Genomic DNA, 26140 nt, shown 5'->3' on the forward strand with positions numbered 1-26140 from the left:
GAAAGGAGTTATTGTTGCGGTGGTGGTGAATCAGAACAGCGGCCGTGAAAAGGGTTCCATTCCAGTTAGTGGGGGAAACAACCAAAGAAGTCTCTAGGGCCAGCCAAAAACAAACGGCTGATCCCAGAAGCGTCGGAGCAGCATAAAACGGAGGAGTTTGAAATATAAGATAGAAGGAGGCCGACTGGCGAGACTTTCGTCGACTGGAGATCGAATAATAACGAGGAACATCAGTTGTACCCGATGGGGACTAGTGCATAGTACTTGTACCTAAAAAAGAGCAACCAAGAACGAATCCCGTCCAAGATCGCGCTGCCGATATTTCTTGCTCCGACCCTCGAACTCCTTTCCGTTCCATGAAGCCCAGAATTCGATTACGAGGCTTCCTCCTTTCTCAACATGCGCGCTCTGTGGCCTTGCGGCCATTAGGTCGGTCGCAGCGACGCCATGCCAGTTACTCCGCGCCCGAACCTCCGTCGTCTTCTTCCCAACCTCGGTGGCTACGACTGGCCTTGATAACGGCCACCTCCGTCGGTATTGGTGCGTACATTAGATGGACACAGGAATCTAGGACTGGCTCGGCCACTTTGAACCCCGCTAGCTTCACACCATACTGTTTAGTATCCCGAGAACCCGTATCGTCAACCGGCAGCTTGTTTACACTTAAACCTCCAAGGCTGGATGGGAGCAATCTCGAGGTATACAATGGTGCTTGGAAGACTGGGATCTGGAGTGTAATGTTCAAGCAGCCACAACTTCAGATAGGCAGAGATTATACACCTCTACCTTCAACGTCATCAGACGGGGACGATGAGTGCTTGCGGTTTTTTATCCGTAAAGATCGCGTTGGTGAAGTCTCGCGATACTTGCATAGCCTTAAGTTAGGCGCGGCGGTTGAAGTGCGAGGACCCCGAATTGAGTGCGAGATCCCATCGGATACACAAACAATACTCTTTATAGCTGGCGGGACGGGAATCGCGCCGGCTCTTCAAGCAGGCTATACCCTTCTTCGCCGCACCGATCAAACAAACAAGCCCCGGATACACATTCTTTGGGCAAATCGACGGCTAGAAGATTGTACGGGTGGACTCAGTGACACTATGAACACTGCTGCCAAAACACAAACGTCATGGTTTTCCCGGATTTTCAGATCACCAAAACCGGTTATTGCGCCTGCCCCAAATGAGGTAGAAGACAAAACAGAAACTTCTATTATTGTCCGAGAACTTGAGACTCTGAAGGCACAGTATCCCGAGCAATTTACTGTCGAATATTTCGTCGATGAAAAACACAGGTTCATTGGCAAGAAATCCATATTGGATTTCGCTCAGACGGCTACGCCTTCGCCCGACGCTCGCAAGCGTAATTTAATTCTCGTATCGGGCCCAGAGGGGTTCATCAGCTACATGGCTGGACCAAAGCTCTGGGCACAAGGTATGGAGCTGCAGGGCCCTCTTCAAGGAGTTATAAAAGAGCTTGGCCTCAAGGACTGGGCTGTGTGGAAGCTTTGATAGTGTCCAACTTGATATCCATGAAGTAATTGTAGTAACAGATAAATATAATGCATCTTTAGACTACCAATTTCAACTAGAATCTACCTATATAGTATACAGAGCATCCGTACTCCTTTCGCAAGTGTACTGTGGAAACAAGCTCCGATAACGGAGGTCCTTGGCACGCTAACCTTTTTTTTCGCCGAGGCTCCCCCGGAGACCAATGATAATCACCGCCACTTGATTCGCCAGGAACAAAACTCAAGCAGGGGAACGAGCCTAGGTCGAGAAAAAGAATTTGGACTCACCATCTTCTCCAGACTCCGCACTCCGCAAGCCTGGGTTTGGCATACAGTTCTCATGCAGTCACGACTAGTATCATCAGGCGGCCTCGGCCGCCGCTGGACGGTGCTGCGATGCGCATTGTCAAAGAATTACCAGCGACGAACACTCACATCCACCAGACGCCAATTCCAAGAGGTTTTTCAGTCGCAGCTCGAGGATCCCGCCTCCGCCGCACTCTTTTCTGCACTCCATTCCTCGAAAGCCGTGCCTCAGACTCTCACAGAAAAGATCGTTCAGAAGTACTCCGTCGGATTGCCGCAAGGCAAATTTGTCAAGGCTGGCGACTATGTCACAATCTCGCCGCACCGCTGTATGAGTATGTATATGACTTATGTACCCTTGACCAAAGAATCTGGCCAGGTAGCTGACTCTGGAAGCGCACGATAATTCCTGGCCCGTGGCGTCCAAGTTCTTTTCCATTGGAGCGTCTAATCTGCATAACCCGAACCAGATCGTTATGACCCTCGACCACGATGTCCAGAATAAGTCCGAGAAGAACCTGCAGAAGTACCGTCAAATTGAAGAGTTCGCTAGTCAACACGGCGTGCAATTCTACCCCGCTGGTAGGGGTATCGGTCATCAGATTATGATAGAGGAGGGATATGCCTGGCCCGGCACGCTAGCTGTCGCCTCGGATTCCCATAGTAATATGTATGGTGGCGTTGGGTGCCTGGGGACTCCAATTGTGAGAACCGATGCGGCCAGTGTCTGGGCGACTGGCAAAACTTGGTGGCAGATTCCCCCTGTCGCGAAGGTAACCTTCAAGGGCGTTTTACCGGCTGGTGTCACTGGTAAGGACGTTATTGTCGCTCTTTGCGGATTGTTCAACAACGATGATGTCCTGAATCACGCGATTGAATTTACGGGATCTGAGGAGACCATGCGAGGCCTGTCTGTGGATACTCGGTTGACCATTGCTAATATGACGACCGAGTGGGGTGCCCTCTCAGGATTGTTCCCTATTGATGATGTTCTGAAAGGATGGCTGAGAGCCAAGGCTACAACCTCGGCCATGGGACTTGCAGATGGTCCATTCAAGACCTTAGCTGCTGAACAATTCACCCACCCACTTCTGGAACAACTATTTGAGAACCCGATGACTGCGGACAAGGGTGCCAAATACGCCAAGGAGCTCTTCCTGGATCTTTCTACTCTTTCTCCTTATATCTCTGGGCCCAACTCAGTCAAGGTTGCGACCCCACTCAAGGAGCTTGAGGCGCAGGACATTAAGGTGAACAAGGCCTATCTCGTCTCTTGCACAAACTCGCGAGCTTCAGACATTGCTGCTGCTGCAAAGGTTTTCAAGGATGCTGCAGAGAAGAACGGTGGCAAGGTTCCTAAGATTTCTGACGGCGTCAAATTCTATATTGCGGCCGCGTCAATACCCGAGCAATTAGCCGCCGAGGAAGCTGGAGATTGGCAGGTATTACTAGAAGCCGGAGCCACTACGCTCCCTGCTGGGTGTGGGCCATGTATTGGTATGGGCCAGGGCTTACTGGAGCCTGGAGAGGTTGGTATCAGTGCATCCAACCGTAACTTCAAGGGCCGCATGGGTAGTACCGACGCAAAGGCGTATCTTGGAAGTCCAGAGGTTGTTGCTGCAAGTGCCCTAAGCGGAAAGCTTAGTGGCCCTGGCTGGTACGAAACCCCCGAAGGTTGGACCGAAGTGGTTCGTGGTGAAGGTGATGGCATCCGAGAGGAGGACCGCATGCTCACAGCCGACGAGGCTTTGGAGAAGCTGATCGGTCAAATGGATGATCTCGTGGCGGACGGCGAGAAGCGTTTCGCCTCCGAGACTCCTGCCGCTGAAGAATCTGAGCAAGGCCTGACAGAGATTTACCCTGGTTTCCCCGAGAGTGTTTCTGGAGAGATCGTTTTCTGCGATCAGGACAACCTTTCCACCGATGGTGTCTACCCTGGGAAGTATGTATAGTACAAGCCCCTTTGAAGCATTCATTGCTAACCTTCTTAGATACACCTATCAGGATGATGTGACCCCCGAGGTCATGGCCCGCGTCTGCATGGAGAACTACGACCCTAAATTCTCGGCTACCGCTAAAGAGGGAGATATTCTGGTCAGCGGCTTTAACTTCGGCTGCGGAAGTTCTCGAGAGCAAGCCGCTACTGCTATCCTAGCGAAGAAGATCCCGCTGGTTGTGTCTGGCAGTTTCGGAAACATCTTCTCACGCAATAGTATTAACAATGCTCTGATGGGTCTGGAAGTTCCTCAGCTGATCAGCCGCCTCCGTGAGGCATTTGGTTCCGGTGATAAGGTTCTTACTCGTCGCACGGGTTGGACCCTAACCTGGGATGTGCGGAGAAGTCTCATCGAGGTTCAAGAAGGCGAAAATGGACCCAAGTGGACACACAAGGTTGGAGAATTACCTCCGAATGTCCAGGAGATAATTGCAAAGGGGGGTCTGGAGAAATGGGTCAAGAATGCTATCGGCGCGTAGAGTCAGCGAGCCTGTTCTTAACTGGAGAAGGCTTATTTCTGTTGTATTATACCCAAGGTGTTCCTTTGCTTTTTCAGAGGAAGTCAACTGCATTGGCAGATTGGTTGACATGTTCAGTGGCGTTGAGTGATGCGGCTATGCATTCAGCTGCTTGTGTTTTGCATTGCTGAGTCTTGACCAGTATGTTGAATTTGTATGTAAAAGCGATATAGACTAGTTTTGGAGTCCTGTCTATTCTGTTTTTCTGCGTAGTTCTCACTAGCACCAGCCACATACTTGTATTGCGTCAAGATCAGGTGCTAACTGTTTAGTTCCGTTGACTATGCAGTATGCACAGTCCTGCGCTGCTGTGCCGATACCGACCTTTCCCATGCAGGTGCGTGGGGGCTGTGCAGACGCCCTCATCGACGTCGTCTCTTCCCCTCAGCCCCAGTCTAACAATGCATTGGGGCTTCTCAGCCTCCTTCATCCACCACTGATACTTTTACTCTCCCCTCCTTCGCATTTATCCTTGTTGAAAAAGGCCAGCTATGCTGAGACCTCCTCTCTTTTCTTTAGTTAGCCCATCAACCCACCCCTACCCTGCCCAGGTGCTCTACTTAACAACCGAGGAGGAGATCATGGTCCCTACGCAACCGCTCCAATCATGGACCCTATCTCCGCATTCGGGTTGATTTCTGGAGCTCTCCAGGTTGGGCAAATTATCACCGAAACGCTTGCTGGCCTGGCTAGTCTCCGTGAGAAATACCAACATGCCGACCTTACAATTGGGGCGCTCGAACAACAAGTGAGAACAATCGGGGCAGCGATCACACAATTGGAGAATTGGACAAGGGTCAGACTCCGTGAGTCCCCAGCAGAGTACAAATCGAGCTTGGAAGTTTCGCTCGAGGGTTGTCAGATTGTCATGGGCGCCCTCGTCGAAGAGGTTCGAGTTTTGACGCAGGGCGCATCAGCGAGTGACAATGGGATCGGATTCCGACTTCGTATGAGAGTTGTATGGAGAGAAGATATAATGAGAGGGCATCAGGAGCGGCTTCAGGCCCAGGTTATTGCGCTGCAACTGCTAGTGCAAGCCTGTCAATGGTACGTTACATCGATCACTTAATGCTCATTTCTGGCATGGCCAAGGGAATTGACTAGAGATGTTATGAGTTCAGCCAATCATTTGCAGATGAAGTTGAACTCCTGCGTAAAACAGAAAGCCGACGCATTATAGGGAGAGTTGCCGACGACGCCGCAACGCTTCGCTCCTCAACCCGGTATGCGGGCTCTCGAGCCGGCACCTCTTCCAGCTTGAGCCAGCGTGCATCAACGACGGGCGACACTGTCTTCGATTTTGATAGCACTCTGGCTTCCACTTTGGCATACCAACATGTGCCACAACATACATACCCGAGACCGGAAACGTCAATGATCACAAATATTGACAATCCGAGCCAAACGACCGACGAGGGTTATGGCAGTGGAGCAACGACTAACGCAACAGTATCTCGGATGGGGAGTATTGTATTGCCTAACCACCCTTCAGGTGCAATTAGTCCAACGATTAGTCACAGCAATAGCCTGGCATTGAGCCCTACCACCAGGACACCGGCTTCAAACCTTACACGGCGGTCCAAGTCCGACTCAGCCAACACTCCTTTACACAATAGAAATTTAGGGTCGGCACGTGGAGCAATACAATCTGTGTTTCGGCGACTCAGTCAATCAAGCAAGAGATCAAAATCATCCCCGCAAACCCCGACGCGAAGCCCGACGGACAGGCCGGTACATACTCGGCGCCGCACACACGACAGAGATATCAACACCAGCATTGATCTGGGGACCGCAGATGGAGCAAGTGCTCCTCTCATTGTTATAACAGCTCAAACGAGCTCATGGTCTGACGTCGAGAAACTGATTGAAAGGGGATGTAACTTAGAATCAAGACACCTTCAAACCCGTCGAACCGCACTTCTTGTTGCAGCACATTGTGGAAATGAGGCAGTAGTGGACCTCTTAATCCGCAAGAATGCACGTCTAGATGCGGTCGATAAGTCGGGATCAACAGCCCTACATCTTGCAGCTTCGCGTGGCCACTGCAGGGTCCTCGAGCTACTCCTCCTTTCGAAAGGTACAGACGTTGAAGCACGGGACTCTAAAGGACGCACGGCTCTCTGGACTGCAGCTGAAAGAGGTGAAGCAGAAGCTACAGAATTACTTCTTCTTTCCAATGTGAAGGTTAATGCACGCGCAGACGCCCAGATGACTGCTCTCCACATAGCAGCCAAACTGGGTGATGAAGCTATTGTTGAGCTTCTGGTCAGTGGAGATGCCGATCTAGAAGCTAAAGACGCTGCGATGATGACAGCGCTACATTATGCTTGCGAGGAAGGCCACGTTAGGATAATAGAAACCCTCCTGAACAACAAAGTGAATATTGATATCCCTGGCTGCGACATGAAAACACCACTCATTTGCGCCGCTGCTGCTGGTGGGCTTTCGGCGACCAAGTTGCTTTTAAAGAAAAAAGCTTCTAGTCGATGTGTTGACGATGCTGGCCTGACTGCGCTACATTGGGCTGCATATAATGGGCATACGGAAATCGTGGAGATACTGAGTAGTAGGAAAAGCAGCCTGACTACTGTGGATTCCACAAGCCGAACAGCGTTTCATTCGGCATGTATGAATTCGCAATTTGCCGTCGTGGAGCTTCTTCTTCGAAAGCATATACCTTTAGAGGTAAAATGCCAGGCTGGACTCACGGCACTTCATTACGCATGTCTTGCTAATAGTGTCGAAATTACAAAATTATTACTCTTGTCAAGTGCTGACATCGAGGCTCCGATAGAGACACAACTTCATAGGCGCCCTGTGCATATTGCAGCTATCCAAGGCTCAATGGGGCTCCTAAACCTACTCTGTGACAAAGGCGCCAATATGGAGGCTCGGGACTCTTTAGGGTACCGGGCGCTTGGAGCAGCAAGCCGGGCCGGTCATGCTGCTGCCGTTCAGAACCTACTCAACCGCGGATCACCCGTACACCTTCCACCAGATACATGGGGCCGAGAGGATTCTCCTTTGTGTCTTGCTGCAGCTGGAGGACACCTCCCAGTCGTTTGTCTTCTTCTAGAGCGCGGCGCGTCTGTGACAAAACAGGACGAACAAGACTGGTATCCATACCAACATGCGGCATATCATGGCAATCCGCGTGTTCTCGAGCTCCTCCTACCCCGAACTCTGGCTGGTTTAGCGCCAGGTACCTTAAACTCAAAACCTCAACTGTATGCTATGGGGTTTTCTCCAGCTGAAGGCATATCAGAGAAGCGCAAAAGAGGGGTGCTGGGTTTGCTACACCGAGCACGGCATCAACCGGAGTCTTTTGCGCCGAATACAGCGATCCCAAATGCCTCTCCATATGTACCAGAAATGCACCGAGTGACTCAGAGCAATGTTGCAGGGAACGGAGGAGCTGGATTAGCGCATTTCACACCACCTGCGGCGATGAATCCGCAGAGGGAGGCCAGAGCCGACTCTGCTCAAGAGCTCCCGGGGTCATTAGAACAAGGATTGCCCGTTAGCCGATCTCAGACACCGGAACACATGCATCGACCACCCAACAGTGAAGAACAAGCGCTTTCACTTCCAACGCTGAGAACAGCATTGGAGCGAGACCCAGAATTGCATTCTGAGCACAACCAACAAGTGCCTTTCTTTTGGGAGCCTCAGCAGTCGCCGAACCCCTCAAGGCCGCCGTTGAGTCATCCGTCCCCTGTCCGTGAACAGGCTATCCAACCTGACAGACTATTCAGAAACGGGGACCTGCTCAGAGAGCGCTTCATCGACACCCCGGTGTCCATAATCGACGAGAGATCCACCTCAGCTATTCAAGGGCCTCCTTCTCGCACTGAAGGCCTGGAGAACCGGAGCGATAACAGAGTACAGCCACCGACTTTTAATTTGGTGTCAGGACGCGATTCGGATTCGGATTCGATAGCCTCATTTTCTACTGCCTCAGAAGGTGCCGCCGAGCTTAAACCGAGGGATATAGCTGAGCTTCCAGCATAATCTCTCCGTCTCTCCTCGTTCTATATCCATTTGAATATCCAACATATACCCATAGAATAAAGTACCGCCGTTTGTCAATAGTTATTGTCATCAAGGCCGATCTAAGCCGTTCCTCCTATCATGCACCTATAGCGCTAAGACTCACTGGGCCATTAAACGGCTTTCCTGAAGTGGAAGCCCTAGAAGGATGATGCGTACAGTAATCCTCACAGCTGCTTTGCATGCGAACCTTAACTACACCTTGCTAAACTTGCGTAGACTACATGTTTACTCTTTGTTACTGCTGTGAGCTTTATAGAGAGCTGTTCAAACCACTAAATTTGGGTATCATGCAAAAAAAGACCGGACTCGTTATGCTATGCTCAAGAGGATATCTATTACAAAACCGTGCAGTTACTTCCCAACGCAAAATTTCTCGAAAACCACGCCCAGCACATCCTCGACATCGCCGCTTTCACCCTTTCCCGTAATTGAGGCGAGAGCTTCGGCGCCATAGCGAAGATGCTCCGCGGCCACCACGATGTCCACCTCCAAATCGGACATTCCGTGTGACGATGAAGTGGCCTCGGCGAGAAAATCATCTAGACTTTGTTGGCATATTTGAAGATTGGTACTCTGCCGATGACTCACTCCTAGGGAGTCTTCCCAGTAAGTACGATCGTATTGTCCATTTGCATCTCCATCTACCCCATGTGGAGTAGCCATTTCTTCGAACGTTGAGATTAGACCCTGTAGGAAGGACGGCCAGGTGCTTGTCTCCGACTGCTCTAGTGTATCTGAGCCCTCGAGACACGAGATGGCGAAGAGGCGTTTCATCGGAATTTTGGGGAAGAGTTGGCTCACTTGCAGAGCTAGCTCATGGGGCGCTTGAGCAAACTCGCTTCGCTCCAGTGGTGGCAATCGGTCACATTTATTGATGGCCACGATGATATGCTTACCCGCACGCACACACTCGTTGGCCGCATCGACGACGTCCGGCTCTACAGCAAGTCGATACGGTGCGCCTTTCTTGAGTCCATCTTCCACAGAGATAACCACGACGACCACATCGGATTCTAAGGCTCGCGCACGAGCCCGCCGAATACCTTCTTTTTCAATAGCGCCAATCATGAACGAAACATCTCCCGGTTCGCCACTGGGCTCCGATCGAATCCCTGCCATGTCTCCCAATTTGCAATACCAACCGCCCAGGTCGATTCCAACATCCACAATATCCCTGGTAGTGCCTTCTTCCGTACTGACAATAGCCGCCTCTCGCCCGACAATCCGGTTCAGAATAGAGCTTTTACCTGCATTCGGGGCTCCAAGAAGGGCAACTTTAATCCCACTACGCATCAACTCACCCTTTGACGCGTTTTGGATATGCAGTCCAATCTGTCGACTGAGGGCCCGCACCTGCGTCGCCACCGATGAGATTAACTCGTCAGAGGACTCATCAAAGTGCTGGTCCTCCGAAAAATCAATTAATGCCTCAAGTTCCCCACGTGCATAAAGTAACTGCTGGCGCCACTGTTCATACCGTTTCGACAACGCATCACTCGCACCACGTACAGCCAGACGCCGCTGCTGTTCCGTATCCGCCGCTAGTGTGTCGCCCAACGCCTCAATCTGCGGCAGTCCAAGCCGGTCGTTCATAAACGCTCGTCGTGTAAATTCGCCTGGCTCTGCGTACCGCACAAGGTGGTCACTCCCGCCAGAACCCGCGATAGCTGCCAGGACGGATCGGACAATTGCTGGTCCTCCGTGAAGTTGGAACTCCAGTACATCCTCTCCAGTGACGGTTTTAGGCCCAGGAAAATATAACACCAAAGCACCAGCATCTAAGACTCCCGCTTGGCTGGGTAGATTGTTCGAAGTCGGATCGTAAAGGGTGCGAACCGCCGCCACGCGGGGCCGTGGTAGTGGTGCTTTAGGGCAGAGCGCTTGATAAACCTAGAATAAGTGATCAAGGAGAAGTCAGCTCATGTTACTTTTCATTCCTAGAGGCGAAGTGCAATTCTCCCTACCGAGACACAGGCCGGTCCTGAAACTCTGACTACAGCAATCGCAGCTCGACCAGGAGCCGTAGAGAGAGCGTATATGGTGGAGTCACCCTCATGGATCCGCAAATTTGGTGGCGTCGCCGACAATGATCGAATGTGCGGGAGAGACGGTATAAGGGTATTCAGGGCATGGCGGAATATATGCGCTCTACCCCAGAGTCGATTCCACGGCGAGCGAATGGGAGTAGCAACGCATCGCACGTGTCGAAAGAGATGCGTCCGCATGCACGGAAATTATTAAAATGTTGGAAATGTGGGTTTAAAGGAAAAAGAATTGATAACAGTTGAAGGAATGAAGGGTGAATTTTGTTCTACATCTCGGAGGTGCGTCGGAAAAGATGCAAACTCCGCGTCACGTGAGTTCCTCTGTCCACGACGCAGGCAAAACCCAAGAACAACCCCCCACGCAAATGTACTATGGTGATATAGGATCAGGATAATTCAGTTATTTCGTCACGCCTGCGTGTCGAATGGCAGAACCGTACGCTCAATTTTTGACCAAGATGACCAATAGACCAGACAACCGGCTCAGCACGAAGCAGAATATGTACAGGAACTGTCGTCTCAGAAAAAATAAAACAATAAAGGAAATGCTCAGGGATGCAGCCAAAAATGTACTCTTGAAAGTAAGGGTGTAAAACAGATATCGCAGGAAGATGCAGGAGGTGTAATGAGAGGAGGAAAAGATGATCATAACATCAGACCTGGTCCCGTCACGCTGGCTAGTATAAGACGACAAACAGAAAGGAAATGAAAAAGGAAAGAGTGAAGAGTCGGGGACGACGAACCGAAGAAATATTATACATAACATAGGTAATAATGAGTTCTCCGAGACGACATCAGATGGTCTATCAAACATTATATTAGGAAGCGAAATTTGTAGTAGGGTCGGTACGTGGTGTCAACATCGTCGCGTTCTCCGCGGTGCTGTTTAGCTAACTCGACGAAGGGCGATTCTCATCATCAGGCGTATCTGAAGCATTCGATGATAAAACAATAGTTGGAGGATTCGACGTTGGATTTTCCCCATTTGGTGGACTCGAAAGAGCCAGATTGTCTGGATCCGTGGGCTCATCAAAGGAGGTTGAAGTCGGTTCGGTTACAGGCGACAAAGGTGTTGTGGTATCAGTGCTGTCCTTACTACCACTAGTTGCTCCGTTACGCCTCCTTAGTCGACGCTTTCTGCGTTCCTCCTCTGCACTTTCTCGCCGTCTCCGTGTGCGTTCGGGGTCAGTATTATCTCTCAGTCCTTGCAGCATGCTTGCTGCGCGGTCCGCGACGTCCTCGCTTTCCGTGGCCCCAGTTCCTTCAGATTCCTGAATTGGAGGACTCAAGGGGTCGGTTTCGGTGGCATTCGGATCAGAAGTACCGCCATTCTCCCCATCTGCGCCGTTATCCTGGCCTTCGGTCTCTTCAAAATCAGGTATCTTCTGCCCTGACGCAACTCGAACCTGATGACGTTCCTTCAGTCTGGCGCGGCGACGACGGTCACGCTGATCCTTGGCCTGAGGGGCAGCGGCACGTAACTTCTCCAAGAGTGAATCCATGGCTCCGCTCGTAGCTGGAGAGGCTGGAGAGTCTCCAGTTCCACCCACACCTGCACTATTCGCAAGGCCAGCATTAATGCGTTTGCGAGCCAGAGACGCTTCGGTGCGTTTCCTAACTTCCTCCAGAGTCATGTTCTTCTCCTTAGATTTCTGCAAATTACAGTTAGCAGAGTTACATAAAAGGGTCAAAAAACTGCATCTGTAGCGACCTACCTTCCACTCTTGTAAGAACGCGGCCAATTTCGCAAAGAAGTCGCGCCGAGCACCATCGTCGGTGTTATCCTCACCGTAGAAGACCATGATATCATCATAGGATTTGACCATGTCTTCCAGATAAAGCTGCAATTGCTCCGCTTTTCGCCTGGCATCCTTCATACTGCGTTGAGTAATCTGGCTGACACGATCTTGAGGGTGAAACTTCTTCGGATCGCTGAGATTTCCTGCATCCAAGCTTGCCTGCACATTCTTGATGTTGTCGATGTACTTCTTCGCATCCGTCCGTAGCTGGTCAACATTGAGCTTCTGAAGGCCAATAACGCCGCCGATTTCATCAGTGAAGTCTTCCCATTCCGGATACTGGTTCCGAACAATACGTTCGACAAGATCAGCAAACGTGGTCTCGTTCTTGTCGTCTTTGACCATTCCCAGGCGAGCCAAAGAGCTCAATTTGAAACCCTGAGCCTGTTTGTTGGCGTCGTTCATAAAGTTACCAATATCTAGAATTAAGCCGAGGACGTTCATTAAGGAGACAGAGTCTCTTAACGATTCGCTAACTCGAACAACCTCTTTAAGTTTCGCAGAGATATGCTCATAATCCTGCTCGAAAGAGCGGGTCAAGGAAAGTGCGCGCATTCTTGCCTTCCAGTAGTGGTTCAGTTCGAATGAAGTATAAAGGTAAATTTGATCTTCGCGGGTGAGTTCGTTGGGGTCCTGTTCTCGTTCAGAGCTGGCAGCATCAGGTCCTGTCCAGTCTTTGCTATACGGCGCCATGAGTTTCGATACATTCTCGGGAATTGTGCACAGTTCTTCCCGCTGTAAGAATTCCATAACAACCATGTTATCCAGCATTTCGGTGTCACAGTGGATAATTCTCTTGACAACGTCTTCGGCAGGGTACTGGGAGAATTTGGACAGGGCGATCTGGAAATTCTTGGACAAGTCATTGGAGATGATTTGTTTCTTGTCCTTCCGCTGCTTGGTTGCCACACCCCCTCCGAAAATCTTGGTCTCCTTGGCCATGAATAGTCGTTCTACTTCATCCAGTACACCTTTTTTAGCCAGTTCCACGTATTTCTCCTCCTTATCCTCGGGCTTGTTTGCGTGCGTTGCCCATACTGTAACCTGTGGTGCGTCGACCTTGTCCCAGTGGAGGGCCTTAAGCTTCTTCTTGGGTCTAATGGATGACATGACAGGCATGGCATGAGATGGAACGCCTTGTGAAGCCAAGTAGTTTGCTCTCCAACCCCCAATTACTGTACCAGGTGGGGGTGGTGGAGGTGGTGCACCAAACACACCAGGGGGTGGCGGCGGTGGGGGAGGGATACCGACACCGCCAGGTGGAGGCGGCGGCGGCGGAGGAGGAGGGAAGGCTGCCCCTGATCCTGGAGGCGGAGGAGGAGGAGGAGGAGGCGGCGGCGGCGGAGGAGCTGCCCCAGGCAGGCCTGGTGGAGGGGGTGGAGGCGGCGGCGGCGGAGGGGGGGCTGCTCCGGAGACACCTGGTGGGGGAGGTGGCGGAGGAGGGGGTGGTACGGCACCTTCACCCTGGGCGTTCTTTTCGTCTTCCGGCGCTTCCTCGGTCTTGGTGACCGCTTCTGCTCCTCCTTCTGCTGCTGGCTGTCTAGGATCAGTCGGCTTGGGGCCTTGCGTCTCATTGTCAGCATCGATCTTTGGAACTTTAGCAGCGATTTCGCCGAGAAGGCCAGTTGCTTGTTCTGGATTCATGCGCGGCCGGTGAACATCCACAATCCGCGCCTGTTCATAAACAACGTCTTCATCATTTTGACCTTCCTCCTCGGTGGGTGTATCCTCCACGCCCTGGATGTAGGTCCTCTTTCGATACACTGATCCCACCGGGTTCATGCTGAGATTCAGGCGAGCCTGCTCCTCAAAATCTTCATTAGGCCCAGCATCACCATCCATTTGCTCGCGGAGTTCACGTAGTCGGTCTGATGGCCCGTGCTGACCCCAGACCTTGCCTTCCAGCTTGAACTGAGTCTTCGTCCTCTCAAGCTGCTTCTCCAGCCGCCCCAGTAGCTTCTCCCGGTCTAGAATACCATTCATCTGAGCTGGATCAACTTCAGCATTCTCTAGGTTGGCTTTCTTTGCATTTGACGCAGCAATATCTTGAGCATCTCGGAGCATGAGGTAAAGCTCCCGGGTCTCCAGCTCATTTCTTTGTAACTCCTGAGCACGAAGCCTCTGAACATCTGCGAGCTCAGCCTTAATCATCTCGTTTTGCCTGCTCTGGAGCTCGATGATGCCGGTCTGCTCCTCAATCTGCTTCTGCAACTTTTTAACCAGCCCATCCGCACCTAGCTCAACCTGTGCCTTCATCTCATCACGTTCAGCAATTGCAGCCTCCGCAATTTGTCGAGCTTCCAGGTTTTCATCGTAAGCTTGCCTAGCCTCTGCATCTGTATGGAGTCGATCTAGCAAACTTTGCACAGTGAACGTCAACCCCTGTCGCAGGTCAAGATCCGGTAGTCTCCTGTCCATGGCAACGTAACTGAGCATAGCGTCCACAAGTTGGTACATCCTGAGACCGTCCTCCCCAGAATTCTCCCGGATCAGAAGCAGATGCTGCAAGGCAGAAAGGAAGTAGTCATGAGACCTTGTTCCATTGATACGAGATGCGATAGCATCTGTGATCTGGAGCGGGTCCGTCATATCCTTTACTTCTCCTTCGATACTATCCTTTGTACTGCCGCCCTCCCGTTGCAGAAGATCCTCGTAATCGATGGCTTCATTCTCCCGGAAATGCTCGATCTGTTTATCAATGACTTCGTATTGAAAGCCCTCCATCTTCGTCAAAAGGCGTTTAATGCCGCATGATATGAATTGCGCTCGGATATGGCATCGTAGCTGCAAGTCATGCTCCGGTGCATCCACCAGCATGTTGATAAGGATCATGCTAGAGACTGCATATTCCATGAGAAGATTCTCCATTCCGACACCACCACTGCGATACTCTTCGCTCGCACCGACCAGGCTACCCATCTTTCCACGGCCATCTATCGTTACTTCGACGATACGCATCCAGGCATCAAAGCGGCCGGTTTCACCCTGGTGGTTTTTAACATGGTCCAGAGCTTGCAGGACTCTCTCATGGCCCTGTCCATCCGCCCAGTGACAAAGAAATGTGAGAACCTCGCTCACGAGTTTCCTTGTATTCAAGCGGGGGGAGAGCAACGAGCTGATCAGTGCCACAATGATTTGTTGATGGGCAAGGGCGTCATCCGCGCCATATTTGTTGTTCATCAGCGCTTTCAAACATTTGACGATATCGTACTCGCGGTCCAAATCCTTGTCGCCAGATGGGGGTGCAGGGACGGGGCCTGTAACTTTCTTGCGGTTGATCTTTACAAGTACGTTCGTCAAAGCGATTTGGCCCTGCGCCTCAACGAACGCTTTCACCCAGCTGATCGGCTGTGTTCGCAGACTGACACTCAAGCTTGCCAGCTGTTTCGATGTTATCGTGTCGTCCATTACTTTCTTCACATACCACTCCGGGCTCCCCTCCTCGTCTGCTCGTTCCAGAATCCCTGGTGGGCCATCATATCCGTGAGTCTGGCGCGCATTTTGTTTGCGCTTCTGCTCCCCTTGTAGTTCCGTCAAGCGGTCTTGGTGAACCAATGTCCATTTCTTCGATGCCGGATATGCCATCATTTGCCGTCTAGCTTGCTCAGGGAGATTTTGCCAGCCCCGCTTCTGCATCAATTCGAAGAACAGTTGATCCACAATGCGATCATCTCTTGGCCTAGTGAGATATTGTTCTGTACTGTGCGCTGCCCTAGGTTGCGCCGGTGGTATAGCGGATTGAGAGCTCGATCCACGGCTGGGGTTTGCAACGCCAAAATAGGTATTCCGATCCGCCGTATGCTGGGGCCCGAGTGTACGCGAAGAACCGTCTGTTGAGATGTAACTTGAACCTCTAGTGTTTGATGAATGTGAAGAGTGGACACTGGTTTGGTCAATGGACATGCGAGAGTTTGTGGAGGAATCCACCGTTGACAATGAGTGGTGACTAAACCCAGTATTAGCTGCAGAGCTTCCAGGCCTCCCCCACTGTTGATATCGTGCACCCCGATCTCCGGTAGAACTTGAGCTCATCGCTACACCAGCAGCGTGTGGCGGTGGCCGGGGGCCCGTCGGGTGTGAATATTGTTGTTTCATATCAGTCGGGTTCCACGCCGGGTACTGGTGAAAATCGCCTGGTAATTTTGCTAAATGTCCCGGTGAAGGCTCCTTTCGCGGTGAAGTTTCAGCCTTAGAAATGGAATCGACAGGAATTGGCGACTTGGTATCGGTTGACAAGCTATCAAAGGGTATCGAGGTAATTACGCCACCTGGCGTCGTAAGAAAAGAGGGGTCTATATCGTTGCCAAAATCCACAGATTGAACTGACGACCGCTTCGAATATCGCGATGAACGAGAACCGGCGGCACTTGACGGAGGGGCGAGGCTCTCCCAACTCCCATGGGCATCGTACCGATCCTCCGCTGGCTTCTCCTTGTGTAGCTTCCTTCCAAAGAAAGACTTGCCCGCTGATGTTTGTCTCGATTTATCAGAGGCGGATGTGGTCGTTGGCATTTTGACGTGCGTCGCTGAAGTGTTGCAGAGCGCAGCATGAGCGTCGTCCGCTAGACAAAGAATCAAGTTTCGTCTTTTCGTTATTCAGTCGACAATACCCAGACAATCCAGGACTTCGCATAAAGGGGGTGACATCAAACTTCAAGCGAGTGATAACTAACAATAGGATGTTAGGTTGCTTTGCACTCCTGACTGATTTGCACTAGTCTCGCCGCTCCGCAGTTAGAACGAGAGGGGAGAGACACTACCGGTAGTCCGTCACCTTCCTCCTTCTCTAGACATCCGGAGAATTGCCAAGAGCGTGTATTAGTGAGGATGGCTTCAGTCAGCCTGAGCAGCACCCCTTATCTCTCTCCTGCGCTGAAACCGACGTTCTGATTAAATAGCGATCGGATTGTCTGTGTTATAGGGGGGGTGCGCCGCTCTAGAACCACACAGGGGCGGAAGGTCACATGATATTTATGCCTAGGGTGTCAACTGTCACACAAGCGGCCGCCGCTAAGCCCACCATCACGTGAAGAGCGTGAGTGCTGGAGATCGGGCAACCTCCATTGCCTTGCGCCTCAGTGGTGAAGCTCGCAGTGGCCATGAAGACTACTGAAGACCGGTAACGTCTGTGCTAGCTTGTTGATTGATTTTCGCGCAAAGCAAGCGGAACTGCAAATTTGCAGGTGCCCAAGTCAAAATGGGCTCTGCATCCAGTCTCGCAAAGGTGCGGCAGGCATCCCCTTAATATTTACCTTCTCGGGCAACATTTCACCCATACCACGGAACAAAGCTAACTTTGTTTTAACCAGACTCTCCTCATTCCCGCCGTGATTTCGCTAACCTTATATCTTCTCATCTCCTTCCTCATTGTTCCCTTCTTCCGCCGCTACCACCAGCGATACTCCCAATATCTACCGCTAGAAACTATAACAGCACATACATCCTCTCTGTGGGAACGGATAGCAGACGCCATTATGCGTCGATTCCTTCCGTCGACTTGGCGGCAACATGCACACATCTCAGATGCGAATGATAATATCAGCATCCTCGATGAGGAAGGAGAAATCATGGTAGGGATGAACGTGGACTCCGCGCATCGCGAGGCACTGGAGCAACGACGAAGTACAATTGCTGAAGACGAAGGAAGACTGAGCCGTGAGCTCGAAGAAGGCTTCATGGACGATAGTGATGACGAAGTGAACCGGGACAATTGGAGAGGGCGAGCGTCCCATCGATGATGCGGCCTTGTAGTCCTCGCAACCGGCAACGACAATTGTATCTGTATATAGGTACTTTATATATAAATGGGTCAAATCAGGCGTTTCGAGTTGAGCGGCATATCAATTTCAATTCATTACATTATTTATTTGTTCTCACCATCCACTACATGCTTATTACAGGCTGATTGGGCTAGTTTGCTGGCGATTGTTCCTGTACATCATGTCAAAAGCTAGATAGCCAGTTAACAAATGATACAATGGTATCCGGACGGTACTATATCTCGCACGAATAAGAAGGCTCCCTGGAGTTTGAAGTATTTATTTCATTTCAGGTATCATAACTTCAACAGTACTGAGAAATATACCAACCACCCTTATTGGGGGTTGCAGACCAGAAAAAATGCGCCGAAAAATTATTTTCATCATCTCATCTCATTGTCCCCCATTCAAACCTACTTGCGCTGACCGTACGACTTGGTGGCGTAGTCACCGGCGTGGACAATCAGGTCCTCAGGCTTGTAATCGAAGCGGCCGGAGTAGTAGCTGTCCAAAATGGACTTGACACCGTTGGCGTAGCGAATCTGAGCGTCGATGGAGGTACCAGACATGTGAGGAACCGTTGCGTTACCGCCACCCCAGGGGTGCTCAGCGTAGCGGAGAGGGTGGTCCTTGGGGGCAGGCTGAGGGAACCAGACGTCACCACCGTAGCCACGGAGGTGGCCGGACTTGAGAGCCTCGGCAACATCCTCCTTGACAACGATAGCACCACGGGCAGTGTTGACGAGCCAAGCACCTTTGAATGAAGTCAGTATCGTTATTCTGGGATGCTATCCAATTTTAAGGACTTACCAGGCTTCATCTTGGAAATGAGTTCCTTGTTGAACAGTCCGCGGGTCTTCTCGTGGAGAGGACAGTTGATGGTGACAACGTCACACTGAGAAACCATTTCCTCGAGAGACTCGACACGGCGAGCGCCAATGGCCTTTTCGGCCTCAGCGCTCAGTGGCTGGTAGTCGTAGTAGAGGAGCTCCTTGCAGTCGAAGGGCTTCAGGCGGCGGAGCACACGCTCACCAATACGGCCAACACCGACGGTTCCAACAACCTTGTCTTCAAGATCGAATTCGTTCTTAGCGACAGCGGCAACGTTCCAGTCGCCGTTGCGGATCTGGTCGTGTGAGGGAACGAAGTTGCGGACTAGGAGGAGGATTGTCATGATGACGTGTTCGGCAACAGAGACGACGTTGGAGCCAGTGACTTCAGCAACAGTAATACCACCGTTGGTCTTGTTGGCAGCATTGAGGTCAACATGGTCGGATCCGATACCAGCAGTGACAGCGAGCTTGAGATTCTTAGCCTTAGCCAGGCGCTCAGCAGTGAGGTATCCAGGGTGGAAGCTGTATACAGCTGGTTAGCTGGTAAAGCGATACCAATATGTCCAAGGACGCTACTAACGGAGTGGTGATGATAACCTCGGCATCAACAAGCTCCTTGTCGAAAGTCGAGTTCTCGCTGTCCTTGTCGGAGGTGGTCACAACGGTGTGGCCCTGGTCTTCGAGCCACTTCCTGATACCGAGCTCATTCTCCGTGGTTCCGAGGAGACCAGGTTGGTCTCTGGCGTGGGAGCCACCCTAATGCTTTGTCAAAGACTGCTAAATTCGTGGACAAGAAATATTATGTTGGGCGCGACTTACATCATATAGAACCATTAGAACCTTGCCCTGTAGGTTCGCAGAGGCAGTTAGCGTACGTGCACCAGGAGTACGGCCACCCAATGACGGGGCACCGAAGCGGCTGCGGAGCGCAGGCCTGCTCAGCACATTGGGTGAAAGAAGGCTCGAAACGGGCCGTCCAAGCTGACGGGAAAAAGAACGGATAAATACCATTTTGAGAGTTCAACAATAGAATTGCTTAGAAGCTTTTTGAGATGAGAAACGTGAGGATGCTTAAAGGGCGAGGTCAGCCAGCTGCTTTATACTTTGTGGTCGGAGGTGACACTGATCCATGGACCTAGACCCAGTCCTGACGAGCATACTCAGTCAAGCGGGGATGAGATTCCAAGGTGGAGACCATGCAAGATGGGCAAAGAAGGGCGAGAGGAGATAGGACTGAGAGTCTTACCAGATCCGGTTACAGAGAGGCTGTTTGGAGTATGAGGAGATGATGGGAGAGAAAGCATGCATTCAGGCGGGAAATATCGCCAAATATATAGACATGGCTGGGTCTCCTCTAGCAGCGATTTCGCAACTTCCTTCCCCTCCATCGTGAATCCACACAGCAATCGAATTTCCATCCGGGTGTCCGTGAGCGGAGAGGGCAGGTCCAGGGTGGCCAGTTCTCGTGGAGCAGACTCCCACTGGTTGATCGCCTGAGAAGCAAGACATCGATCGTGTGTAACCTCCCCGGGAAACGGGACGGACGGGTGCCCATGGATCAGGAATTCGCGGCCGCATTGGAGGGTCCCCGCATGCAGTTACGTACAGTGAGGGGGAGCTTCCATAGGCGGACACGAGGCTATTGCTTGGAGCTTTGACCCTGAGGACGCTTTAGCTTCATACAGACGCCGTCGGACGTTTTTTCCATTTGTTCCTTCGCTCAGCCCAGCCTCAGCTGCACCTCCTGAACGGTTTGCACTCATCAAGGCTGTCTGGCATGATTCCCTGATTGGACTCTTCCCCTCATGAGGGGTGATCGCTAGTGCGGGGCTTCCGTCTGCCCCTCATCGCATCCCCCACCCTTCAGTCAAATTCCAAGTCGGCGATCCCAATGGCAAAAGAGGCAGCACTACTGTATGGGAAAGGGGAATGCGAGAATTCCACAGCTGATGCCTACAGTACATTAATACCATAATCGGTCCTTGCAGCCCTGCTGTTCTTAGTGTCAATTACCAAGGCTTCCTGAAGCGGACATTAATATTCTACTTTTCAGCCAAGATGGCCTCGTGACGTATTATTCAGTTCATATCTACTATTTACGTACGCCTCGCAACAAGATGTAACTATTGATTACATTAATGAGGAGGAGGATGTTCCAATTCAGTACTGAGGGGTCACCCAGGCTAACAATAGCTGCAACCTATCCACACTTGCGCCGAAACCTGCGCCGAATTTAAAGCGACGGACGGGGATGGACATACATGACCTGGGATCTATTCCCGGATACCGAGTCAATGCCGTATTTTGTCCGAGCTGACGTTGTTTTGATTCCAAAAGAGTGCGTCGCGGCCTCACAACCCCCAAGGTTGCGTTGCTGCATGAGGGGAAAGGCTCCATTGCGAGGCTCGGAGGCTCCACCACTCCTCATACGGTCGGCCTCTCCATATTCATATCCAGCTAAATCATCCGGTGTCCACGGTGTTTGGTGACAAGTTGAAATTACCCCAATTCCACTCCTTCACAATTTCCGAGGAATTCGCGAGAAACACCGGAGAGAGGTCTCGTCGCATGGACGACGCGATCATTGTTGCATGAAAACGGGGGTTGATTCTCAAGGTATCATGTATGGTAATAGCAAGATCTAATGTAAACAGGTCTAGATGCAGCGAGAAATGTCCTACCTAAAATACAATGTTCACCAACTTTCCGCCTTTGACTACAATGACTCTTCTCCGTTTCTCCCAGTCGTTCCTTTCCCGTAACCAGAGACGACCTTCTTCGGTTTCCAAAATGCGCGTCATGATATAGTCCTGCTCCGTGACACCGGAATCCGTCGTTGTTGGTGAAAGCATCCTTGGAATTGTGACAGTGAATCGCAGCTTGCCATTAATCTGAACCGCCACGACCTGTCCTCCTCGCGCTGATAAAGTATCAGCTTGTTCTGTGGTTAATGGAGGTGTTGGCCACGGGCAGTCGAAGATTGGGGGAAGTTTCGACTCAGAGTGAGGCTTCTCTACAACAATGGATGAATGGAGGATTTCCCAACATTCGGATGACAATGCTGGAGCCACAGGCGCCAGGAGGCGTAGTAGGGAAGATACGGAGAGATAAAGGATACGCGGGGAGGCAGCAGTCGAAGATAAGAGTGAGTTGGTGAGTTTCGTCAAGTCAGAGATGACAGTGTTGAGCCCATAGGGATTCGTCTCAATGCAGTTTGTCACAGAGCAAACAGCTCGGTGGCTAGAAAGTATGGCCTCAGCATCACCGTCGCTCAAATTATGCAAGGGTTCCAGGCTCTCAGCGGGGCCAGGGCCTGCTAATACGTCTTTTTGTTGCACCCTATACGAGGATGAGTTTAGGTTCTGTTCAGTGTCCACCACGAGCTTCCAGAGTCGGCTAAACCAGCGCTCGATACCCACGATCTTTGCCTCGTCCCATTCTAAAACCTCACTGACAGGGGCCGAGAAAAGTACATGCGCGCGAGTGGCATCAGCACCATACTTTGAGACGCACGTCGTCGGGTCCACGCCGTTGTGTTTGCTCTTCGACATTTTCTCGAACGACATATTGGGCGTGACACCGGTTTCTTTAATAACAGGCTTATCCGGATTCGAAAGGTCAAGTTCAGTGGGAAGTAAGAAGCGGCCGGTAGACGGCTCTGTGTACGTCTTGCCATGAACCATCCCTTGGGAAAGAAGGGTCTTGAAGGGCTCGGGCGGCACCGCCAAGTCACCAATGCGAGCAATCTCCGGGAAGAGATTCGATTGAGACAGAAATTTGTAAATGAAGCGAGCATAGAGCAGGTGCAGAATTGCATGCTCAACACCTCCAATGTAGACGTCGACTGGTCGCGCCACTGAGGGAGAAAAGGGCTGCTGCTCATTCGCAGAATCTAAGAAACGAAGGTAGTACCACGAGGAGTCGACAAAGGTGTCCATGGTGTCTGTATCGCGTCTTGCTTGACCTCCGCAGCTCGGGCAATTGGTAGAAATCCACTCTTCGGAAGTCTCAAGAGGGTTACCCCGGTTTTCTTTCAGCCAGCTGCCCTCTAACTCGGGTAACTTCACCGGAAGGTCGCCAACTGGAACAGGCTGAGGTCCGCAATCGTTGCAGTGAATTATAGGGATCGGGGTTCCCCAATAACGCTGGCGGCTGATCAGCCAATCCCGTAACCTCCATTGTTCAACAAAGTCAGCGCGACCAGTAGCCTTGAGGTCTGTGGTGATCATATTCCCGGCTTCGCGCGAATGAAGACCGTGGTATTTCCCGCAACGTGTGGTTAAAAACCCTTCTTGTGTGAAAGGCTTCGCCTCGTCGATAGGGATCTCACTTGCATCCGGATTGGTCCCCGTGGCAGACGCCTGCTCTGCTCTCAAAATGACAGGAATCGAGCTGGGATTTGCGTTTTCCTTGAAAAACAAGAAGTCTCGGGAATCATGGCCGGGCACTCCCATAACTGCGCCCTCTCCATAATCGCTAAGAACGTATGGTGCTACATACACCGGCAGCCGACGAGCGAGATGTGGGCTTTCTTTGTCAATTACATGTAGGGGATTCGTAACGCTGACGTTCTCTAACTTATATCCAACTTTAGAGTCCACCGGTAGCATCGCTGCCTCATCCAAGAACTTTTGCAGAGCTGCATCTTTCTTGGCTGCATCTAAGACGATGGGATGATCAAGCGCAAGCGCGAGGTATTCTGCTCCGTAGAGGGTGTCTGGCCTCGTAGTGAAGACGGTGATATCGAAATTCTTTCCATCATCACCCTCGACAACAAGTGGAAAGTTGATCTTCGCACCGTGCGATTTCCCTAACCAATTCCGTTGCATTGACAGTACTCGCTCAGGCCAACCACCGGCAAGAGAGTCGAGATCCTCCAACAGTTGTTCCTTGAATTCCGTAATGCGGAAAAACCACTGTTTCAGCATCTTCTTCTCGACTTTCGCACCAGACCGCCAAGAATATCCGTCGGCGTCAACCTGTTCATTCGCCAACACTGTCTTGTCGACAGGGTCATAGTTAACCATCGCCTCAGCCTGATATGCAAGGCCCTTTTCATATAGCATCAAGAATATCCGTTGGGTATGTTCGTAGAATTCCGGCGAGCAAGTTGTGAGTTCCTGTCAAGTCTCAACGAAAATCGGCCTTTATTAGCGGGTGATCTTCCTTCAATGTAAAAACATCGTCTTTCAAAGCCCATAAACATACCCGGTCCCAATTAAACGAAGTGGAGATACTCTGTAACTGCTCCTTCATCCTAGCAATATTATCCGTCGTCCATCCCGCAGGAGACACGCCACGCTCAATCGCTGCATTCTCCGCGGGCAACCCAAAGGCATCCCACCCCATCGGATGCAAAACGTCATGCCCACGCATCCGATAGAATCGCGCTAGCACATCTGATATCGTATATACACGCAAATGACCCATATGCAATGTCCCGGAAGGATAGGGAAACATCGAGAGTATATACGACTTGGGCTTCCCATCAGCCGTCCCTGCAACAGTATTGCCAGTACCAATGGTGGCCCCGTCTTCTTGCCATATCGCCTTCCACTTATTATCTATGGCCAATAGATCGAGCTTTTTCGACTTGGAGGTTGCGGTCGCAGTTGCAGTCGCCAGGGCGCGGCGGGAGCAGCCCGGAGGAGGCTGAAGAGTTGATGCGCAAGACTTCAGTGCCCGGGGCGCGAATGCCGCCCGGGCAGGGGTCAATCGGAAACGGATAATGTGTTGCATGATTTTCGCGTGCTCATGCTGTCATTGTCTGTTTGAACTACGCCGTGGCTCGCGCTCGGGAAAGCACACGGCTGAATCACAGCGAAATAAAACAAATTGCTCGATGGGTTGATCACGACCTTGGGACTATGATGTTTTAAAGTTAAATGAGCTTAGGCTCAATCGGGACTAGTGTGGTAAGCTTTCCCGCAGAGTCCGAGTTCTCGACTCTCGACTCTCGACCGATGGATTTCAAAGCTTTGGAGATACGAGCACTATTTCAATAGGGAGTACGGATAGTGGACGACGAATGCGAACTTACACGAGATAACCGTTTCAAAGATAATTACTATCCTAAAAAAGTTTTGTGATCTTATTCCAGAAATAATCTGCTCGATGGTTCGTACCGGCCGTACGAGAGAAATTATATATAATGTAGAACGATGAAGCAACCAAAACCGGCATGAAATTTGAGATATGTCTAATATTGATTCTATAACCGAAGAATGCTTCCATCGTGATCTATTCCGCCTCTAAAATGGTCTGAAACCACCTTGCCTCCTAAGACAGTTTCCTCCACGACCCCCTCAACGTGCTTGGGTTCAATGCGTCCATACCAAATACCCTTACCGGCCAGCGGGTGGGGAGCGGACGAGTTCTCGTATTTCATGCTTTTGGGAATATATACGATTACGTTCCCGGCGTATTTATGTCCACCGACGTGACTGATCAGCCCGACATGAGCACGATCCGGACTGTCAATACTATCACGGCCACACTTTGCCTGAGTGAATATTCCTTTTGATTCCAAGACCTTCCGAAATTGCTCTTCTAGAACAGGCGCCATTATTCCACATCGCATATCGCGGCCGCCGTGACCGCAAATCAAGATAACGGGTGAATGATGTAGATCCACAGCGCCGGGGAACTTGGATACCAATTCAGGCTTTCGGAGTAAATCGCTATGTCGCGGTTCGGGGAGACTCTCTGTCATCGGGCTGAGTTTTGTGGGGAGAAGGAATGCTTGCACAAAGGTTGAAAGGTCGGCTTCTCGATTTCGTGAGTCCCCAACACTGGTAGGTATGAAAGGGAAGTATTTAAAGCTAGGGAAAAGGAAGGCCGAGGCTGCACTGGTAGAAGTAGATCCCATCTGCGAAGGGGGCAATGAAGAATTTGAGACCAAAACGTTGTTAAAAGGCTACGAAGCGAAACAGAGATCAGCTGGCGCATTGGTTGGTGTGCGAAGCATGGTTGCGACTTACATCGGCGTATGGACCACCGCGGCCCATCAAACCCTTTAAACCTCTCACAAGCTCTCCCCAACCTTGATCTTTCCCGTCATTTTCAATGCGGCTTGTCCAATCCCTTTGTGCCGTGCATATGACTATTTGTTGAGCGTAGGCTGCCATTGTCCCGTTCAGCGGGTGGTCGTAATCGAGCGGTTGCCCCTCGGGCATAGATGGTGTCGGAGGGCACGAGCACTTCGGTTCAGGACATTTTTTGGTAACAGGAAACGGTGGCGGGATATCCAAGGGGATTCGCCGTGGCATTGAAAGGAAGCTGGAGCTCGATAAACATCGGGTCGCGGCTTTCGTTCTTG

General features: G+C 51.2%; 9 protein-coding genes across 9 annotated transcripts; 4 read left to right on the top strand and 5 right to left on the bottom strand.

The window, feature by feature from the left end:
* Positions 1-356: 356 nt before the first annotated feature.
* Positions 357-1511, top strand: ASPSYDRAFT_164225 (cytochrome b5 reductase family protein; the record flags this gene model as incomplete). Its single annotated transcript, XM_040843241.1, has 1 exon — positions 357-1511. One exon carries the CDS (start codon positions 357-359, stop codon positions 1509-1511), a length of 1155 nt encoding a protein of 384 aa, XP_040696404.1.
* Positions 1512-1761: 250 nt separating this feature from the next.
* Positions 1762-4595, top strand: lysF (homoaconitase LysF). Its single transcript, XM_040844077.1, has 3 exons — positions 1762-2154; positions 2216-3761; positions 3811-4595. The coding sequence occupies exons 1-3, from the start codon at positions 1854-1856 to the stop codon at positions 4292-4294; spliced, it is 2331 nt and encodes a 776-aa protein (XP_040696405.1). The 5' UTR covers positions 1762-1853; the 3' UTR covers positions 4295-4595.
* Positions 4596-4940: 345 nt separating this feature from the next.
* ASPSYDRAFT_164373 (ankyrin repeat protein) lies at positions 4941-8344 on the top strand (the record flags this gene model as incomplete). The annotated part of the gene is made up of 2 exons (XM_040843252.1): positions 4941-5380; positions 5455-8344. The coding sequence occupies 2 exons, from the start codon at positions 4941-4943 to the stop codon at positions 8342-8344; spliced, it is 3330 nt and encodes a 1109-aa protein (XP_040696406.1).
* Positions 8345-8737: 393 nt separating this feature from the next.
* ASPSYDRAFT_164048 (tRNA modification GTPase) lies at positions 8738-10611 on the bottom strand (the record flags this gene model as incomplete). The annotated part of the gene is made up of 2 exons (XM_040843221.1): positions 8738-10276; positions 10351-10611. 2 exons carry the CDS (start codon positions 10609-10611, stop codon positions 8738-8740), a joined length of 1800 nt encoding a protein of 599 aa, XP_040696407.1.
* A 710-nt stretch (positions 10612-11321) lies between these two features.
* ASPSYDRAFT_164384 (formin sepA) lies at positions 11322-16742 on the bottom strand (the record flags this gene model as incomplete). The annotated part of the gene is made up of 2 exons (XM_040843255.1): positions 11322-12083; positions 12147-16742. The coding sequence occupies 2 exons, from the start codon at positions 16740-16742 to the stop codon at positions 11322-11324; spliced, it is 5358 nt and encodes a 1785-aa protein (XP_040696408.1).
* A 685-nt stretch (positions 16743-17427) lies between these two features.
* Positions 17428-17968, top strand: ASPSYDRAFT_37126 (uncharacterized protein; the record flags this gene model as incomplete). Its single annotated transcript, XM_040845503.1, has 2 exons — positions 17428-17454; positions 17540-17968. 2 exons carry the CDS (start codon positions 17428-17430, stop codon positions 17966-17968), a joined length of 456 nt encoding a protein of 151 aa, XP_040696409.1.
* A 434-nt stretch (positions 17969-18402) lies between these two features.
* fdh (formate dehydrogenase (NAD+) FDH1) lies at positions 18403-19833 on the bottom strand (the record flags this gene model as incomplete). Its single annotated transcript, XM_040843244.1, has 4 exons — positions 18403-18743; positions 18800-19344; positions 19403-19578; positions 19642-19833. The coding sequence occupies 4 exons, from the start codon at positions 19831-19833 to the stop codon at positions 18403-18405; spliced, it is 1254 nt and encodes a 417-aa protein (XP_040696410.1).
* Positions 19834-21503: 1670 nt separating this feature from the next.
* Positions 21504-24561, bottom strand: ASPSYDRAFT_164265 (leucine--tRNA ligase NAM2; the record flags this gene model as incomplete). Its single annotated transcript, XM_040843245.1, has 2 exons — positions 21504-23942; positions 24031-24561. 2 exons carry the CDS (start codon positions 24559-24561, stop codon positions 21504-21506), a joined length of 2970 nt encoding a protein of 989 aa, XP_040696411.1.
* Positions 24562-25033: 472 nt separating this feature from the next.
* Positions 25034-25949, bottom strand: ASPSYDRAFT_164181 (sucrase/ferredoxin-like domain-containing protein; the record flags this gene model as incomplete). The annotated part of the gene is made up of 2 exons (XM_040843237.1): positions 25034-25738; positions 25803-25949. The coding sequence occupies 2 exons, from the start codon at positions 25947-25949 to the stop codon at positions 25034-25036; spliced, it is 852 nt and encodes a 283-aa protein (XP_040696412.1).
* Positions 25950-26140: the final 191 nt, after the last annotated feature.

The sequence above is a fragment of the Aspergillus sydowii genome (assembly GCF_001890705.1).
Source record: "Aspergillus sydowii CBS 593.65 unplaced genomic scaffold ASPSYscaffold_19, whole genome shotgun sequence".
NCBI classification, from domain to species: Eukaryota; Fungi; Ascomycota; class Eurotiomycetes; order Eurotiales; family Aspergillaceae; genus Aspergillus; species Aspergillus sydowii.